The 20,883-nt window shown below is 34.8% G+C and overlaps 1 protein-coding gene and 1 long non-coding RNA gene across 7 annotated transcripts in view; one reads left to right on the forward strand and one right to left on the reverse strand.

Annotated features, from left to right (window-relative positions):
* The window catches only part of LOC149785995 (uncharacterized), a 100,980-nt gene that overhangs the window by 20,595 nt on the left and 59,502 nt on the right, over nt 1-20,883 (forward strand). The window lies entirely within an intron of this gene.
* The window catches only part of LOC149785997 (uncharacterized), a 109,199-nt gene continuing 95,961 nt past the window's right edge, over nt 7,646-20,883 (reverse strand). For all 6 annotated transcript variants that reach the window (XM_089976274.1, XM_089976275.1, XM_089976273.1 and 3 more), the window contains exons 12-14: nt 16,692-16,812; nt 15,037-15,171; nt 7,646-10,604 (exon numbers count right to left, since the gene is read on the reverse strand). In XM_089976274.1, the coding sequence (XP_089832400.1) occupies nt 10,306-10,604; nt 15,037-15,171; nt 16,692-16,812 (555 nt within the window). In that variant the 3' untranslated portion in view covers nt 7,646-10,305. The remainder of the gene's footprint in view (nt 10,605-15,036; nt 15,172-16,691; nt 16,813-20,883) is intronic.

The raw sequence follows: 20,883 nt of genomic DNA on the forward strand, positions 1-20,883 counted from the left end.
TAGCAAGTAACCAAAAAGGTATTAATGTTGTGGAATGTTTTAAAGAAACGTAAAACCATGTCAAATTGTCCAAAAAATCGTAAACACGGTGTGAATTTTGTCCTTGACAGCATGACTGCACCATGCGATGTACATAACGAGCAGGCGAAAATGAGTGTATCCTGCTGGTGCAATATTTTTAAAAAAATATATAATAAGCCAGTTTGCTTATATCGTCTAATATTTCCGTCTGTGAAAAATCTGTCTCCGATTGAGTTTTACATGCGATAGGTTGTGGTTTATCGGTTTTCCTTTTAAGTTGTTAAATGTGTAGCGCCATTCCCAATTGAGAATAATAGGGCTGGGAAAAAAAAGCTAGCTGCTACTCCAGTCCATTTTGCTTACAGAGCTGCAAGATGCACGGACTGCTCAATCTGTGTCGTCCATCTGCACGTTCAGAGAGAACAGCGCCTTGTTTCCATAGTGTTGGCAAGGTATAGTACATTCTCGAAGATTTGTGCAGGACAAGGACGTGTTAGTTTTTGGTAACGATTATGACGTCACTAGCAGAATTTAGGATTGATCAGTTTTCTTTTATTTGAAGTAGGTGGATTCTTTTCAACAAGTATTGCTTGATGTTTCAGGGCTTTAAAGGTTACTGTTACGTTGTATATTTTTGCTGCTGCATCTGTTGTACAACATTAAATGTAACAGGATATCCGTACAAGAATCAGATAATCTTTTCTGCTTTTAAAAGTACTGGAAAATGGCATATTTTCTTAGTATTATGTTATTATGTATTTTGAATTGAAATTTATGTATAAAACTTGTCCATTCTTTATCACCCATTGTTCAAGTATTCTTTTATATACATACTGCTCTCTCTCTCTCTCTCTCTCTCTCTCGTAAAGAAATTGAGCACGCACAAACACGTGTGTATGAAGAGAATGATTGCTGATTCGGCTTTCTGCCATTATGTTTAACAGTGATTGCCATTATATAGCGTATAAAATCTATATTATTTATAATTCACAGAAGGCTGATTACAATTGAAAACGTATACTTTGCACGGGGTTAATTACACTGTACATTTACATGGTCACTGGTCTAGATAAACTCAGTAAATGTTCAGTGTGCTTGCTTTCAGACAGAAGTTTGACTATAAGTGTGACTATTCAAGTGTGTACATAAAAAAAGGGCTAGGCACAGTCTCAAATTAAGCTCTGCTCACGGTAGGTAGGAAATTCTTGTCATACTGTCCATGTGTAATAATGTGACATGTACACTTTTTCAAACACCATAAAAATATAATCGTCGAATGGAACTCAGGGTGTCGAAACCTGGGAGACCGGAAGGCAATGACTGTCCCATTTGTATGAGCAAATTACATGTAGTAGCCATCCCACCATTTTACAATATTCCCCCAGATCAAAATTTTACACGTTGAAAAAGGTACCCACACCCTTCTTAAGGGCATCCTCGCTAGACAAGGTTCCGATATGTTAACCTGTCGATAGGTTGATAGGTTGACATGTCGGAATCTTGGCTAGCGAGGATGACTCAAGAGTAACTCGAGTTTGTTGCAGTTTCTTAACTTTGTTATATTCTTTTGTGTTTTTTCTATCATTAGTCGGTTTCAGAGATGTCAGACGTTTTAGAGAACCGCGATAGTTCAATCGATAGCGTCAGATTTGTAGTCCATGGGTTGCAGGTTTGATGTCCGACCAGGACAGTCTGGGTCGGCAGCCTAAATATGACATTGAATGTATTTCGCTTCTATTTCCTCAGCTTGATATAACCAGTAATGTGTTAAAAACAACAGATTTTAAAAGAAAGACGAATAATCTACCTCTCGGTGCAAATACACGATTAAAAGAAAAGATACAAAGACCCACTGAAATGTGAATATTTTTTCAAACAAGGAATGAAATAGTATTCCTTGTACATAATATTGATTATGATGCATAAGAAGAAACTAGCTAAATTTTGAGTTTAAAACTCTTATAACAAGTTAAAAAGGTATCTCGTGAGTTGAATCTTAAGAAAGTATTTTAGACATATTCATCGAAGTTGTTGCACACTGTTTCATTCATAAAATGTTGTTTGATAGCAAACAAGAATGCGCAAGAAATTTTCAACCCATTATGTTCATGCCTAAAATAGAAAAAGATCCGTTACAAAAATTTCCCATTGACCTAGTTCAGCTCGCATGTCAAGTTGTTTACTTCACGAGAACCGGTGACTCATAGCTGGCCGGGCTGCGGCGCTGGAAGTCAGCTGAACCCCGGAAAAATTTAAACACGCTGTATACTGCTGACTGTAATGATATTATTGCATTATTTTAAAAAAAAAACATTGAATGTTGGGCTTATCATGGAAAGATTTTTTGAAATACATATTATACAAGTAAATCTTTTATTTTCAGTACGAGGGGATTTATATTCACCTTGCCTTGCAAGCAAATAATCTTCTTCTTCCATGCTTCTTAATTACTCCAATCCTCATTTTATTTATTTCTTTGAGCAAGATGAATTTGTCGTTTTGCATTCAGAATGTGGCACAGTTAATTACCAGAGCGAGATTCGCTGACCTAAGCTTTAAACGTGACACTGTTTAGCAAAACATAGCTTCTTTCTAGTTCGTAAAAGCAGCCTACTTGATCTACTGTTATAGATCGGAGGCATTCCTGTCGCGATAACATCAACGTTCTCCTAATACCGTAGTTCCATGTAAACACGTCACCCAACTTCGAACAGCGTGCACAGATTAAGACGAGCTGAAAAACGAGAGAACTAGATCTGCCAGTGTGCAATGCTAGGCCAGATGCGGTAGTTGTAAACTTTTTAGAGTCGTGTTTGTGTTGTTCGTACGTAAATGGGGTCATAAAGTTTATTTTTAAACTTTCTTTTGTTTTCTCTATATATAAAAAAAATAAAAAATCGTATTAATCTGATAAAGGTGGGTGTTCCGACAAACCGGATGAGTGGGTGAAGTTAACGCGTTATTTCGACGCATTATTGGCTATAAGGGCGGCCAGAATATGGTGAAGGACTAACCACTGATCCACGGGAAGCTGATGGCATCTTTCTCACATTTCCCGCGTTGGTAGAGTCGAGGATCAAACTCGTGTGGACAGAGGTATGTGTGAGTGATCGGCCCGTTACCCTAGACGAGAAAATTTGTAGTCTGGAGGTGACGACATTTTGTCATTATTGATAACTATCATGAAGCCAGCAACTTTACACCTAGAAAGGTTTTTGACGAAACGATTGAAGCTTCAAGTGCAGCAAAGACTGTTTCTTTTTTTTTTCGTTTTCAGACTAGGTCACTTTATGTCCATCTTTATAAAGATAAAAGTAATAACAACGTTTTTTTTTCCACTAGTTTTTCGAAGAGAACTTTTAAAAAAATTATATAATTTCATAACAATGCCAGGGACAATGTTTCTTTAGGACGAATCTCTAACTTCGAAAATGGTCCAATCTAAGAAGTGTACAGTAACGTCGCCATCAGGTTATTTTCACAATTGTGCATAAAAATAAATAATTTATATCCAATCATTACGTCAATGAGTACCAAAAAAAAAAAAAAAGAAGGGAAAAATATATGATTTTATTGCTTAATAGGACTCCTGAAGACTGCACGTGAGAACATTCATAACAATGAAACTGCGGCGAGGTTTTTTCCGCTTGAACATCGCACGCTGTTCTATGTACACATTAATCGGCAGGGCCTGCTTAGGAAATATAAAACATTTCATATAAAATCATAAAGTACAAGCCGAACAGCTATATAGTCGTTGCTTTTCAGTTTTCTGCTTCGGCCCTCGGCTTCAAGAAAAACATTTTTTTCAGTGGCCCATGGTGTCAAGAAGATTGGACAGCACTGGTTTACGTTATGTTAAAGATGCAACGTTCATGGGAAGATGGCGTTGTCGTCACGAGCAAATTTGTTATTTCTGTCAGGACCAAACGTTATTGCTGAAAAATTTGCATAAATATAATTTGGTCAGCGTGAGTTAATTGATGAGATAATAGAGAAAGGAAATGTGTGTGTGTCTTTTGCTGCTTAAAGTAAACACAAAACAGCCTGTACAAGTAGGCAGATTGTTCCGACTATAATTGGTCAGTCGTATTGATATGTGTCCATTAACTGCTGCATAATGGATCAACGCATGGAGATCCACAACATTCCTTACGTTGTGTTAACATAAATAACATTTATTACCAAAAAGGGCATCGGCTGTTCTGAGGAGTCCACTAAGCCTGGTGCGCATTTATCAGCATTTGTATTTTATGAATGAATAAAAGAAATATGTCATAAAAAAGGGGCGAAATATACAAAACTGAAGTCATTTAGTTAAACAGGTCAAATGTTCGAGCTGGGCTTTTGGCTCTAATGGTCACAGATCAAAAAAGCTTATGTGACAGTCCGTAGTACGACTTCCATCCATTGACCATGGTGCTTCTCGTGAACGGAAAGTCGTATCGATGTGGATTTGGACACAAGACTTCTGATGTCTAGTTGAACCTTAATGAAAATGGTGCCGCCCAAACATCCAGAAGTCATTTTGAAAATCCTGTTATCCCTATTTCTCCAGTCATATCAGCACTGGTTTTTCACTGGAAAACTTCTTACGGTATCCAGCCGATCTGATATCCACTGTAGCCGCCACCGCAGTCATCTTAATAATCGTGTCGTTGCTTCCAGACGGAAAGTCGTTTCAGTGTCGGGTTTTCACCAGAAAACGTCCTATGCTGTCTAGATGGTACTAAATGAAAATGGTGCCAATGTGCCATCTAGTATGGCCACCATGGCAGTCCTATTGAACATCTTGTTATTGTTAATCCTTCTAAAAGGTAAGTTAAACTGGCATGACACCACAATGCCGAGTATGACATCTTGTTGGCCGTAAGTGAAAATGGCGCCGATCTAACCTCAAATACAGTTGCCACAATGAACATGGTGAAAATCATTTCAATAATTTTCCTGAATGGACTGTGAAATCAATTTTGTTTTTGTTTTGAGTTTAACGCCTTTTTATCGGCACACGATAGGGTTATACATGGTGGCCAGTACAACTGGTGGAGGAAGAACCATGGAAAACCCCTGTAAGGACCACCGACCACGGAAAGCTACTTACAAGCTTTCTAGCATATCCACATTGGCCGAGCCCGAAACTCGAACTTATGCGGACAGAGATGGCAGTGATCAGTAAAGGTGATCGCTTTAGAACACTCGGTCGCCCGGTGCCCCATATAAAGTTTGAGTTTTCACCAGATCTTCTAATGGTGTCTTGTTTGTAATAAACGAAAATGATGCCGATCTTAAATCGGAAGAGGTTGCCCCAGTGGCTAATTTTAAAATATCGCTCAAGAGCATAGGATGTGGTTTCAACAACCAGCTGATAATAAATAAGAAATGGTCTTATCATGAATTCCTGGAAATTCTTTTCGGACGGTAGAGCGTGAATCACTTCAAGGGACTCATGTTTTTAATCGTTTTCCCATGAGCAATGAGACTACGATGCTGTCAAAGCCAGGAACAGAGAGAGAGAGAGAGAGAGAGAGAGAGAGAGAGAGAGACAGAGAGAGAGAGAGAGAGAGAGAGAGAGAGAGAGAAAGAGAGAGAGATGCGTGGATTGTCTGATACCAGTTCTAGATAATGAGAAAACACAATATAGATCAATTTCTGACTGCAGGGCTATGTTTTGTGCTAAGCCAGGTGTACGTTACGTTACAGTACTTGTTCGGATAGTGATAAGCAAACCATTTAAACAATTTGAAAATTTGGAACGCATCATTCTGTTTGAAACTCAAAGTGGTAATTTGAATGCGAGAAGCTTTCACCTTAACAAAGCGTGCTTGCCACACAGACGTGAAGGATACACAACGCTTGAGAGGAGGGTCCCGCATACTATGGGCTTGCTTTTAACCAATACATATATGTAAATTATAAGATGCACATACAAGGTGATGACTTAGTTCATGGTGTGTTAAATCTAGAGTAGTAGAAATGTAAAGAATCTGGAAATATACCACATAGTAAGTAAATACTAATGTGCCATTTTTATTCAATTCATTAAGGGGGGCATTAAGATTTTCAAGACGGTTGTCAAGGGGACCAAGAGGACGGTTGTCAATGGGGAACATTTTGGATGTCAGATCAGCATCCTGATTTTCTTGTCGAAAACGCCATGTTGATTGGACCTTCCTTCCATGTGTAGCAATATCTCCAGTTTCAAAATGGCTTCCATGGTGGCCATACTGGATGTCGAATCAGCACCATTTTCACTTAAGACCAACTAGATTATTATAAGGAGTATGTTGGTGAAAACCTCATGTTGATATGACCATCCATCTTGGAGTAGCGATAACAAGATGTTTATGATGGTCAGATTGGCACCATTTTCCTTTAGGACTAGCAGTCTGGTGAAAACCCTAGCAAGACAGAGTCTGGTGAAAACCCTAGCAAGACAGAGTCTGGTGAAAACCTCATGTTGATAAGGGTTTTCATTCAGGAGGAGTAGTGATCAAAATATTTCAAAATGGCATCTATATTGTCTGTCAGATAGCACCTTTTTCATTTAGGACTAACTCAACACCAAAACGAGTGAAAGCCCAACCCTGTGCTAATGGATGAGTTGGGACTAACTCGACACCAAAACGAGTGAAAACCCCACCCTGTGCTAATGGATGCACAGGATCATGGACAACAGGCCATCCCACAATTTCTCCTGGTCTTTGACCAGTAGAGCTCACAATTAAAAACAGAAACTCACACCAATATAATCATAGGGCTACTGCTACACAGCATTTTGGTCAAAGGGAAGTAACTGGTACATCCCATTCTCTTTCTCGAAAAGTCTACCAGTTATTTCTTTGTTAGATCACCAAGCTACTACATTCACTAAAGTATCATTTCATCAGCTGAAAATGTGGCCATGTTAACATTTCCTTCACCAGTGAAGGGAAAAGAAGGGTGAAAAAAATCCAATGATTAGCAAACTGTGTTCTGTATTGTGAAATGTACATCACTGTGACATCTTTAGGAATGATGGTGGCCTACCTCAGGTATTGCATTTCTTTATTGAAAAGGAATAAACGAGTGAAAAAGAAATGGTCCTAAATATCAATTTCCATATGAGATGACAAATTGGACACATGTAGAATTATCTTTAGGATGATGGTGTTATGTTCCAAGAGATGTATTGATGATAAAAACATGAAAAATAATCTTTGACACTAATATCATTAGAGCATGATTTGTCAATCACAGTAACCTAGTTTACAGCCAGTTAGTTTGATTCATGCAATTATGATTTAGTCTTCCGTGAAAGGATAAGATTATTACAAAAATCTGTCCTGAAATGGAATTAGTAGGAAGGAGTTTTTTTTAGAATAAAAGATTTACATATATTTATTACATCACTGAAATGGAATTAGTAACACGGAAGGAGTTTTTCTTTAGAACAAAGTGCGTGTGTGTGATTTTTGCAGCTATCTTTTGACTCAAATTTACTGCCACCCAGATCATGAAACTTCAGTGCCTTCATTCTGATAATTATGTTACTAATGTACCAACTTTGGGACATCAAAATGCTCTGTACCTCAGCTGAGTTTTGGCATCATCTGCACTTTGCAAACTATTTAACACATACAATAGCCAGAATTAAATGTTTTATTTGTTTTTATTTATTAGCATATATGATCATATATTCAATATTTGTTCACACAGTTATAAAAAAAAGCTTATTGAGGTTCCAATCAGCAATACAGGTTAAACTTTATTCAAATAACAACGAGAAAAGAAAGCGACATTTTTATCAAGTTACAATATGAATCCAAGCTAATTATCTTCTTGCAGTCATGACTATAGCTGTGTAATCATTACACCCCCAACCCCACCAGACAGGTGCTTGTCCTCACCTGATCATTAACCAAGGATGCATATACAATTCTTTTATGCAGGGAAGCTTTGTTTGTTCTTACAGAAAGATTTTGTTTACATCATGTTTTTACTATTCCTAATACAGTGTAAATACTCATAAAATAGACTGCCTGTGTTTTTATACAAAGAATAAGACTTTGTGAGGCACAACTTTCAAAGGAGTGAATGGTGAAAATGAATGAAGTATCTTTATAAAACTTTTAATGAAGTACCTTTATAAAACTTTTAATGAAGTACCTTTATAAAAATTTTAATGAAGTACCTTTATAAAATTTTTAATGAAGTACCTTTATAAAATTTGTTTTTGAGCCTTGCTTATCAAGACATATTTTCCAAAGTAATTAAACAAAATTACAAAATGATGGCAGTTTTCGCTTTCCAAATGTAAAATAAATAAAAAGATTACAGATTAAATGCAAAAGGTTCTAAAATCTTTTCTTGGTATTCACAGTAGAAAATCTCCTTAAAATAGGTCCAACATGTACACTACTCTATACCTGCTTAGAATTCCAAACTACATAATCCAGATCTGCCAGTGCAAAATGTGCTGGCAGATCTGGGGATACATGCAGCTTATTGGATTCATCAGTGGAACAAACATACTGGCCCTGACTTGAAAGCAAGTACTCTGTGAAAAAGTACAAGTTAAAATAGGGATACCTTTTTAATCAAAAAACAAAAGCTGTAGCGACAAATAGGAATATTTTATAAAGAAAAGTCGTATGAATTTTACGTAAGTTACTGAAAAAATAAAACCTTGACTTGACTCATCTTTGCAACCTTGAGCAATAGCATGCTTTATAGTCACACACTAGCTATCTCTTTATTTGCTACATGACTTCAAATAGAGCAGAAACTAATAGGGGTTGTTCAAAATATCTTCAAAATATTTTGGACTTTGTCCTTTCTTGTGATGTTTATGAAACTAAAAAAAGTTAAATTGCTTGTTCTTTTGGTAGCTGATGAAATATTTGTACCTATCCATGATTACATGATTACCTATCCATGATTACATAATTACCTATCCATGATTACATAATTACCTATCCATGATTACCTATCCATGATTACATAATTACCTATCCATGATTACAATAGTGTGATCTAGGTACTCTATCAACTTTAATTAATTACAAGGTACATTTTCTGCTGTGCTCATTTGAGGTCATTTGACCCAAATACATGGCAAAATGACCAAACTGACCTAAATGGCACATAAACCTTAAAACACCCAGTTCCTCATCATGGAGGCCATGACTGACTATGCTTTACTATGGCCTTTCATGCAGTTTGTAATAAATTTTTAGCACGAAATTAAAAAACAAGTAGGGATAGTAGGATCATTTTGGAGAAAGTTGGGAAAAATGGGGTAGTCAGACAAAAAGACCATTGGAAAGACTGCAATTATAAATGATACTTGCTTTATGTCCTTGTGATACCAAATGGGATGATTTGGGTTAGGGTCAGTCTAACAATATGTCACATATGTATAACATAAGTATTTTTACATATATTAAAGCTTTATTTTAGAAATAGCTCAACTATATTAAAACTAGAGAAAAACTGGTACAAATACTTTACAGGGATACACTACTGTTGGTTTCATATTTATTCCGTTTGGTTTTTCCGTAACTTTTACACAACACTCCACTTAATGTTCTTACACAATCATCTCACAATGTTTGTCCAAGCCATCTTTGTTCAGAGATAAAATGTACAACTTTCTTACAAAAAACAAACAAACAAGAAAACCTAAGAACCTATTAATGTATTTATGGATCTCAAATGCCCTTCCACAATGATATAACTACAAAACTGAACCAAACACTGACAAGGACAGACAGGAATATAAGAGTAACACTAACTGTTCATTCTGTATTCTTCGTGGGACATAACAATGACACAAAAGGATTTATTTTGTCATTTTCTTACACTAAAAGAAAATTTGGTGTCCAACCAAAAATAATCAGAGAAGCTTTCTTCAAAAAATAAACAAGGGAAATGTAATCTCATTTGTATGTTTTTTGCTTTAATTGGTATTTTTTTTTAAATTTCCATCTTTTGACCAGATAAAGTCTTCATCCATCTACTCCTCCAAAATCACCTTATTATTGTGTAGGGAATTAGACTGAATACAAACAACAGATGTACATACATGTGGAAGAGTGAATTCTACTTCACAAGTTAAGTTTTCAAACCTGCAGAGTTATGTCAATCCAAATCTTTCATTCTGGTTAACCTGAAATGCAAAGATGTACTATTTCACTTTGTGGTAATTACTGAGTTCAAATTAATAACAACTACTGCTTGTATGCTTAATGGGATCAAAATAAATAACCTATTTTAGAAGGCACACATACAAGTTTTTTATTAAAATCAAGAAGATAGTTTTAATTGGTTTTCAGGTTCCTCTTCTAATTGGTTTCCATCTTCTGAAGTTTCCTTTGACTGGTCTGCAGAAGTGTCTGCCTCTTGTTCTGATTGGCTGGACTGGGATGCCAGTTCTCTAATGTTTTCTTCCTCTTTGGGCAAAGAGGACTCTGGACTTTCTTCCTCTTTGGGCAAAGAGGACTCTGGACTTTCTCCTATTTCTTTGTTATCTATTTCCGCCTTTGTTGGAGACTGTAAATTAGTGTCTTTCTGTATTACAGTACTACCTGTTTTTTGTGATTCACCTGGAAAGATAGCAAAGGATATATAATAACTATTTATATTTCTACTGGCTTCAAAATGAGGAGCTGAACTGTAATATTAGATCATAAATAAAAGTCTACTGCAAAGTTATGTAAAGAATGCTTCACAATGACATCATAAAAGTCTTTACTAATTTTATCAAATTATCTAACAGCAAAAAGTTACAATGTTACAATTCAAGTTAAAAAAATTATGAATATTATTTCTATTGTGTAATGCCACCCACATGACGTTATGATGACAAATTTAAACCCCAGCTGCATACATTAAGAACTGGAACTATTGTCATATCAAAAAGTTTCAGCTCAAAGTCAACTGGCAAAAAAGATTTAATATTCTTTTATAAGGTAAATAACATTCTTGGCTTGATTAATCAGATTCTTACTTTCCAATAAATAAATATCTCATTCTTCACTGGGACCAGTCATAAATATCTATAGTTTCCAATAAATATCTCATTCTTCATTCCAACCAGTCATAAATATCTATAATTTCCATTAAATATCTCAATTGTCATTGGGACCAGTCATAAATATCTATAATTTCTATTAAATATCTCAATTGTCATTGGGACCAGTCATAAATATCTATAATTTCCAATAAATAGATCATTCTTCATTCCAACCAGTCATAAATATCTATAATTTCCATTAAATATCTCAATTGTCATTGGGACCAGTCATAAATATCTACAGTTTCCAATAAATATCTCATTCTTCATTCCAACCAGTCATAAATATCTATAATTTCCATTAAATATCTCAATTGTCATTGGGACCAGTCATAAATATCTATAATTTCCAATAAATAGATCATTCTTCATTCCAACCAGTCATAAATATCTATAATTTCCATTAAATATCTCATTTGTCATTTGGACCAGTCATAAATATCTATAATTCCCATTAAATATCTCATTCTTCATTTGGACCAGTCATAAATATCTATAATTTCCATTAAATATCTCATTTGTCATTTGGACCAGTCATAAATATCTATAATTTCCAATAAATATCTCAATCTTCATTCCAACCAGTCATAAATATCTATAATTTCCATTAAATATCTCATTTGTCATTTGGACCAGTCATAAATATCTATATTTCCAATAAATATCTCAATCTTCATTCCAACCAGTCATAAATATCTATAATTTCCAATGAATATCTCATTTGTCATTTGGACCAGTCATAAATATCTATAATTTCCATTAAATATCTCAATCTTCATTCCAACCAGTCATAAATATCTTTAATTTCCATTAAATATCTCATTCTTCATTCCAACCAGTCATAAATATCTATAATTTCCATTAAATATCTCATTTGTCATTTGGACCAGTCATAAATATCTATAATTTCCATTAAATATCTCATTTGTAATTTGGACCAGTCATAAATATCTTTAATTTCCATTAAATATCTCATTCTTCATTCCAACCAGTCATAAATATCTTTAATTTCCATTATATATCTCATTCTTCATTCCAACCAGTCATAAATATCTATAATTTCCAATAAATATCTCATTCTTCATTCCAACCAGTCGTAAATATCTTTAATTTCCATTAAATATCTCATTTGTCATTTGGACCAGTCATAAATATCTATAATTTCCATTAAATATCTCATTTGTCATTTGGACCAGTCATAAATATCTATAATTCCCATTAAATATCTCATTCTTCATTCCAACCAGTCATAAATATCTATAATTTCCAATAAATATCTCAATCTTCATTCCAACCAGTCATAAATATCTATAATTTCCAATGAATATCTCATTTGTCATTTGGACCAGTCATAAATATCTATAATTTCCATTAAATATCTCAATCTTCATTCCAACCAGTCATAAATATCTTTAATTTCCATTAAATATCTCATTCTTCATTCCAACCAGTCATAAATATCTATAATTTCCATTAAATATCTCATTTGTCATTTGGACCAGTCATAAATATCTATAATTTCCATTAAATATCTCATTTGTAATTTGGACCAGTCATAAATATCTTTAATTTCCATTAAATATCTCATTCTTCATTCCAACCAGTCATAAATATCTTTAATTTCCATTATATATCTCATTCTTCATTCCAACCAGTCATAAATATCTATAATTTCCAATAAATATCTCATTCTTCATTCCAACCAGTCGTAAATATCTTTAATTTCCATTAAATATCTCATTTGTCATTTGGACCAGTCATAAATATCTATAATTTCCATTAAATATCTCATTTGTCATTTGGACCAGTCATAAATATCTATAATTCCCATTAAATATCTCATTCTTCATTCCAACCAGTCATAAATATCTATAATTTCCAATAAATATCTCAATCTTCATTCCAACCAGTCATAAATATTTATAATTTCCAATGAATATCTCATTTGTCATTTGGACCAGTCATAAATATCTTTAATTTCCATTAAATATCTCATTCTTCATTCCAACCAGTCATAAATATCTATAATTTCCATTAAATATCTCATTTGTCATTTGGACCAGTCATAAATATCTATAATTTCCATTAAATATCTCATTTGTAATTTGGACCAGTCATAAATATCTTTAATTTCCATTAAATATCTCATTCTTCATTCCAACCAGTCATAAATATCTTTAATTTCCATTATATATCTCATTCTTCATTCCAACCAGTCATAAATATCTATGATTTCCAATAAATATCTCATTCTTCATTCCAACCAGTCGTAAATATCTTTAATTTCCATTAAATATCTCATTTGTCATTTGGACCAGTCATAAATATCTATAATTTCCATTAAATATCTCATTTGTCATTTGGACCAGTCATAAATATCTATAATTCCCATTAAATATCTCATTCTTCATTCCAACCAGTCATAAATATCTATAATTTCCAATAAATATCTCAATCTTCATTCCAACCAGTCATAAATATTTATAATTTCCAATGAATATCTCATTTGTCATTTGGACCACTCATAAATATCTATAATTTCCAATAAATAGATCATTCTTCATTCCAACCAGTCATAAATATCTATAATTTCCAATAAATATCTCATTCTTCATTTGGACCAGTCATAAATATCTATTATTTCCATTAAATATCTCATTAGTCATTTGGACCAATCATAAATATCTATAATTTCCATTAAATATCTCATTTGTCATTTGGACCAGTCATAAATATCTATAATTTCCAATAAATAGATCATTCTTCATTCCAACCAGTCATAAATATCTATAATTTCCAATAAATATCTCATTTGTCATTTGGACCAGTCATAAATATCTATAATTTCCATAAATATCTCATTCTTCATTGGGACCAGTCATAAATATCCATAATTTCCAATAAATATCTCATTTGTCATTTGGACCAGTCATAAATATCTATAACTTCCATAAATATCTCATTCTTCATTGGGACCAGTCATAAATATCTATAATTTCCAATAAATATCTCATTTGTCATTTGGACCAGCCATAAATATCTATAATTTCCATAAATATCTCATTCTTCATTGGGACCAGTCATAAATATCTATAATTTCCAATAACTATCTCATTTGTCATTTGGACCAGTCATAAATATCTATAATTTCCATAAATATCTCATTCTTCATTCGGACCAGTCATAAATATCTATAATTTCCAATGAATATCTCATTTTTCATTTGGACCAGTCATAAATATCTATTTTCAAGTTCCAAATATCCTAATTTGAATGTCACAGTTTGTTTAATTATACATTTCCCAAAAATTTATACCTTCTGTTTTGTTCATGTTAATGATAAGTTGATATTTTATTTTTGCAGTAATTAAAGAATATGCAAAGATTGTTTTGCATATCTATTGGATTATCCAAAAATACAATGGCATTGTCTACTTAGAGTAAATGTTCTTAATATCTGGCAAATCAACTGTAATGCTATTGCAATTCAAACTCAAAATGTGATTCTCAATGTCATTTTGATAATTGGCAAATTATACTGATGAAAGATTTTCACCTTGTCTAACTCCCTGACTGTAAGTAAGTAGCCCTGATTTCTTTCCACTGTGGAAGTTACAAACTTTACATCCATACAAGTTTATTATCACCTTGAGTATTTTCCCTTTTTAAGCAAACTTGATGTTTAAGATTCTTCTTGACATATCACAATACAAAGTATAATTTGTGTATTTATTCCTCTTATTTACACAAGTTCTAATTTAACAAACAAACATTCCAATACAGATCACTTTCTCTGTACTGAAAATCACACTGGCTTGAAAATCCTCAATGCTGACTACAACATCTCCATAACTGATTTGCTAGGTTCCTTGGATGCTCAGGCTATAGTAATTCTCCCATTTTTCCTTTTCCTATTGATTTTAATTCTGAGTAATTCCCATATGAAAAAAAAACATTCTAACCTGAACTTTCTGAATCTTCACCTGACTCCTGATCTGCCCCAACCGGTTCTGGGCTCCTATTTGGTCCATGGCTGGTTCCATTAGGCATTCTGTCCGATGACATCAGGGTAGATGTCATATCTAGTGCTGATGGATCTGCATTTAAAAAACAAGCAATGTGTTAAACCACAGAACTGGGTCTTAAATTTTACTTTTAATAAACACTGCATTGTGGGTAAAATAGTGAACTGCAAAGTATCAAAAGTCAATTCAGTATTCCATTCTGGCATGAGCAAACAAAGTACTGTAGTTTTATGGTGCCTAGCAAATAAAGAGATAAAATTCAATAAACAATTTATTTACAACTATATCTGAGCAGACAATATGCTTTTACAAAATTATTTATCTACACAGTGTTACATTATCACTCGACCAGTTAGGACTGGTCATCTTGGCATCAGGATAATGTGACTGGGTAGGACATTATGTTACATATTTGTGGCATGATGCCCCAGTGCTAGACATCACTATAAACAGCCACACTGCAGACATCGTAGCAATATGAGCGAAAAATAGTTAAAGCTACATTAAAAATTTAAATCACACACACCCTCACATTATCATAGTTCTATTAGGTCATTCCATCAGACCACAAGGCTTATGGCAATGGATATGTACTCAACATACATATCTTTTAATTATATATATAAACAAATTAATCTGTAAAGGTAATAATACATTTTGAGATGATAATATGCTGAACACCAAAATGATGCAATTTTCTGAGATGACAATATGCTGACCATCAATCAGGGAATTTTCTTCTGAAGTTACAATCATCATATCTTTTAAATAAAAACTGAACTTGACTGTGATTGTGATGCCTGTCCAACAGCAGACAAAATGTTTGAGTCTAGAAACTTAAAAAAACTGATGAAACTTTGAAAAGCGACTGAAACTGCTCCAAATTTTAATTAGGTCATCGCCATAAGATAAACATGCATAACAAACTGCATTTTGCCAAAGTCAATCAGTATGTGCCAAAGTTAATCAGTATGTGCCAAAGTCAATCAGTATGTGCCAAAGTCAATCAGTATGTGCCAAATCATGCTAACAAATTTTACCAAACATATGTCCAAGTCCAAAACTCAAAACGTTTCCAATTTTTAAAAAACAACCCAAACAAACAAAAGAATCATTAAACTGGCATGAGAATATACTAAGGTTTTCTACACAGAAACATGACTACCAAAATATACTAAGGTGATCTAAACAAAAACATGACTACCAAAATATACTAAGGTGTTCTACATTGAAACATGACTACCAAAATATACTAAGGTGTTCTACATAGAAACATAACTGCCAAAAATATACTAAGGTGTTCTACAAAGAAACATAACTACCAAATTATACTAAGGTGTTTAACAAAGGAAAATGACTGAAAAAATTAATTTCCATAGGTCAAGCTGTTTTTACACAATCATGCTGACCAAGTTTACACCTAGTACTTTTCACTGGTTAAATATAAGATATAATTAACTCTCAACATGTATATTATTTGTTCCCTACAATGCATGAACCCTCCTTGTTAAACCAGAATAATTCATATATCTGGAAAATTAACATCTGCACAATGAAAATAAGTTTTGACTGTTACTAATTTGTTTACTGACCAAGTCCTGCCCCCTCCAAAGCTTTCCTTGCCTGTCTTTCTGCTTGCATCGCTCGACACAATGACTCCAGCTTGCTGATCTTGACTAGAAACAATGGCCTCTCTTTATCATATTTAGTTTTCTGTGGAGAAAGCAAGAATTCTTAGTTACAAATTCAACCTTTCAATTCAAATCTTGGTGGTCTGAAAGTAATTGCAGTAAGTCCTCACTTTACTATGGTATATGTAAGAACAATGTCATGTGAGCTGACAGAAGTCCTGATGACTCAGCAGTTAATGTGCCAGGCTTGTTACCAAAAGGTAAGGGTTTGAATCTTGCTGATACCAGGCTGGATCAGCTGCTGTGGTGTGTCTCTGAGTAAGAATGCATTATACTGAGAGGTCGTACAGTGGGTGACACTACTGTAAGTTGAACTGTTCCTTATTTCTTTTACATATGGTATATATTTCTGCCTGCACTTATAAAAGGCATCTTTGCCAGCCAAGATTCTGATGTGTTAACCGTATCTACACCTTGGCAGATCTTACAGATATTTCAGAGCTTTGTCCTAGTGACATCTACAGGACTTCATGAGTTGTCTCCCTTAGCATGTAATGCCAACTAGCCAATGGCCTGCAACAGTGGTGTGTTGTACACTGTCTGAAAATGGTGGAGGCGTCAGAAGGATACTTTGTAAGTTTAACATCGAAAATATGACTATATACCAGTGAGAAGTCATTACATATGTATTTGAGGGAAATTATGTATTTGTACAAACACGGAACATCAATGGAAAATTGCTTATTTATGAGTCCATTCCAGCTGTGGGCTCCACTTGTCTTGATCTTGTAGGAACAGTGTTCAAATATGAACAACCTGATTTTGACTGGATGCAGTGGCTTGCTGCCACATCAAACGAAATTCAGAACCAAGCACTGGAATATCTGTATGATCTGCCAAGGTGTAGATAAGGTTAACACATTGCAAAGATGTTATACAAGAATTATTTCTGTATTCAATGCAGTACTTGAGAACATTTAAAAACCAGCAGGTAATTTAATAAAAACGTTTTCAATGGTTACCTTTCTACAATTCTACCTTAACCTTCCCCGAATGGAAGAACTTACAGATGGACAGGCAGGATCAAACCCAAGATGCCCTGCTGCCAGCAGTGGGAGCATGCAAATTCTATAATCACATCTTAAGTAATAAATAAATAAGAAACAAAGTTAAGTACAGTAGACCACTGATTATGAGGATGTCAAATATATGGACTGTTCACTAGTATGGACTGCCAGCATGCTCCCCAACAATTTTAATCCCTAATCAATTGCAATTCATCATCCAGACAAACAATTTCAACATGTTCAATAGTTCCTTATGTACATCTTATGTCTTATGTTCAACAGTCCTCTATGTACATTTTATGTCTCACATCTGATAGTCCTCTATGTACATCTAATGTCTCACATTTGACAGTCCTCTATGTACATCTAATGTCTCACATTTGACAGTCCTCTATGTACATCTAATGTCTCATGTTTGACAATCCTCTATGTACATCTAATGTCTCAAATTTGACAGTCCTCTATGTACATCTTATGTCTCACATCTGACAGTCCTCTATGTACGTCTAATGTCTCACATTTGACAGTCTTCTATGTACATCTTATGTCTCACATTTGACAGTCCTCTATGTACATCTAATGTCTCACATCTGACAGTCCTCTATTTACATCTAATGTCTGACATTTGACAGTCCTCTATGTACATCTAATCTCTCATGTTTGACAGTCCTCTATGTACATCTAATGCCTCATGTTTAACAATCCTCTACGTACATGTGATGTCTCCTGTTCAACAATTCTCTATGTACATCTAATGTCTCCTGGTCAACATCCCTCTATGTGCATCTAATGTCTCATGCTCAACAGTCCTCTTTATACCTCTAATGTACAGGCCGACTGAAACTAAATTTCTGGTTTCAGCCGAAAACGAAACCAGACCAAAAGTTATAAATTGACTTTTGGCCGAAACCGTAGTCGAAACTGAAAGTTTAACTACACCTTCGGCCGAAACCGAAACCAAAAGATATCCCGAAGTTGCCAAACACAAGATTTATTAAATAGGCCTGGGTCATGATGCAATGCCACACTTCAACAACTGAGTAGGGTAACATGTCGACAACGATCAAGTCAATGATGCACTTATCAATTCGCTGAACTGCAACGTGGTCATCAGGCCAGACCATTCTGCTCTCGACCATTGATGTCTATGATGTCAGCACAAAATTCGGTAATGCATGTTTAGTCGCTTTTTCTTCCATCATCATCTTTTTCGAGGCACGCTCTGCTCCGTCGTTCATGGACCTCTTGAGATACGTACCATGGAGCTCCTTGTGGCATCTGGCCAGATGACCTTTCAATCCTGAAACTGTCTGAAGTCTTGGTTTATCGCTGCCAAGTGATAACAGTTTGTTGCATTCTTTGCACTTCGCCTTGCTTGCATCAGAATCAATTTTTGTGAAGTAATCGCACACTGCATTTTATTTTTCGACATTCTTTGTGGTCATTAACTAATCCGTTTATTATTAACTTCAATTTGCTACTTCACACAGATTAATTCGCTACAGTTTAACTAACTGAAATTATCAATATTGTCAGACTTCGAAATCTCTATTCAACACGTGAGCAGACTGAAATGCAACATTGCCTAGAATTGCCTAGCGCTGACTGACCAGCCGACAAGCAGAGTAATAGACACATTACTAGTGTTGCATTCTGAAAGTTAAAATAGATCTTCTGCTGATGACCGAAAGTCAATATCAGTTTCGGCTGAAACTGAAACCGAAAGCTAACTTTTTGGCTTTGGCCAAAACAGAAACTATGCCGAAAGAGGCCATTTGCCAATTTTTGGCGCAGAAACCGAAACCGAATTTCGGTCGGCCTCTACTCTAATGTCTAATGTTCAACAGTCTTCTATGTAGCACCACATAGAATGGCATGGTTACCTTTGAGATTATTGACCAGTGAGTCTCAATAACTCTTGGTAAAGGTTTACAGTCTTAAACTAAATTTACTGTGCAGAAACCGTTATTTCATATTAGACATTGCCATGACCTCTGGCCTCTATACCTCAAAATCTATGGTCTTTTTGTTACCCCCCCCAATATAATTAGATCAGGGAACTTATTTTAAAGCAAAAGCTATTCTGCAAAACCCATTTTAGTTTGAACAAAAACAATTTTTCTTCTTGAAGTGATCATGACATTTGTCCTTTTTTGACCTCCCAATCCACTGGCTTCTTTCCACCGCAATGCACAAGTCATCCATAAACTTTGGTGAAGGCAAACAGTCAAGCGCTGAAATGTCTGTGCATCCATTTTTCTTCTTACAGTAAGTGACATCTGACCTTTGACCTTCCATCCCCAAAGTGATAGGCTTCCTCCTTACACCAACTGCAAGCCATCCATAATGTTTGGTCCATATTGATGACGAAAAACCAATGCTACTAAGCATAAACCTGTTTCCTTCTTTCCATCAGTGACCTTGACTGAGTACCTTTGATTCTAAAACTGATAGGCTCATTTCTTACCCCAAATACAACCTATCCAACAAGCTTCATCTAGGTAAGTGATGCAGAACTGACGATACTGTGTAGGAACCGATTGTCTCCTTTCAGTAAGGGCTATGGGTGACCAACTGCCATCACCAGAATATTATATCCTTCTGAGATTAAAGAGACAAGAATCTCCAACAAAGGTGATGCTGCATGTTGAACAATGGGCCACTCATGACAATCAAATGGACACACAAAAAAACCTCAACCAAAGCCATCATTTGTAGTCCAAGTGTAATTGTGCAGTATGATACATGAGAGTGGAGTCCAATTGATTGGTATGGGAAATATGAGAGTGGAGTAGACCAGTCCAATTGATTGGTATAGAAAATATGAAAGTGGAGTAGACCAGTCCATCTGATTGGTATGGGAAATATGAAAGTGGTAGAAAAAAAGTTTTCTTTCATGTCCTGAACCAGGCTGTGTTTGAACCAGGCTGTGTTAAACACCAACATAATATATTCTATCACAATTATGTTCCACCACAACAAAGAATGTTTGGAGAAAAGCATGTGTCACAGCTGGTAGTATCTGGGAGAAACCCATAATCTTCTTTCTCAAGTTGGGTGTCCAAAATCATCAGATCTGCTGGAGA

Source organism: Sinohyriopsis cumingii, chromosome 12 (genome assembly GCF_028554795.1).
Source record: "Sinohyriopsis cumingii isolate HCF-2022 chromosome 12, ASM2855479v2, whole genome shotgun sequence".
Classification (NCBI taxonomy): Eukaryota; Metazoa; Mollusca; class Bivalvia; order Unionida; family Unionidae; genus Sinohyriopsis; species Sinohyriopsis cumingii.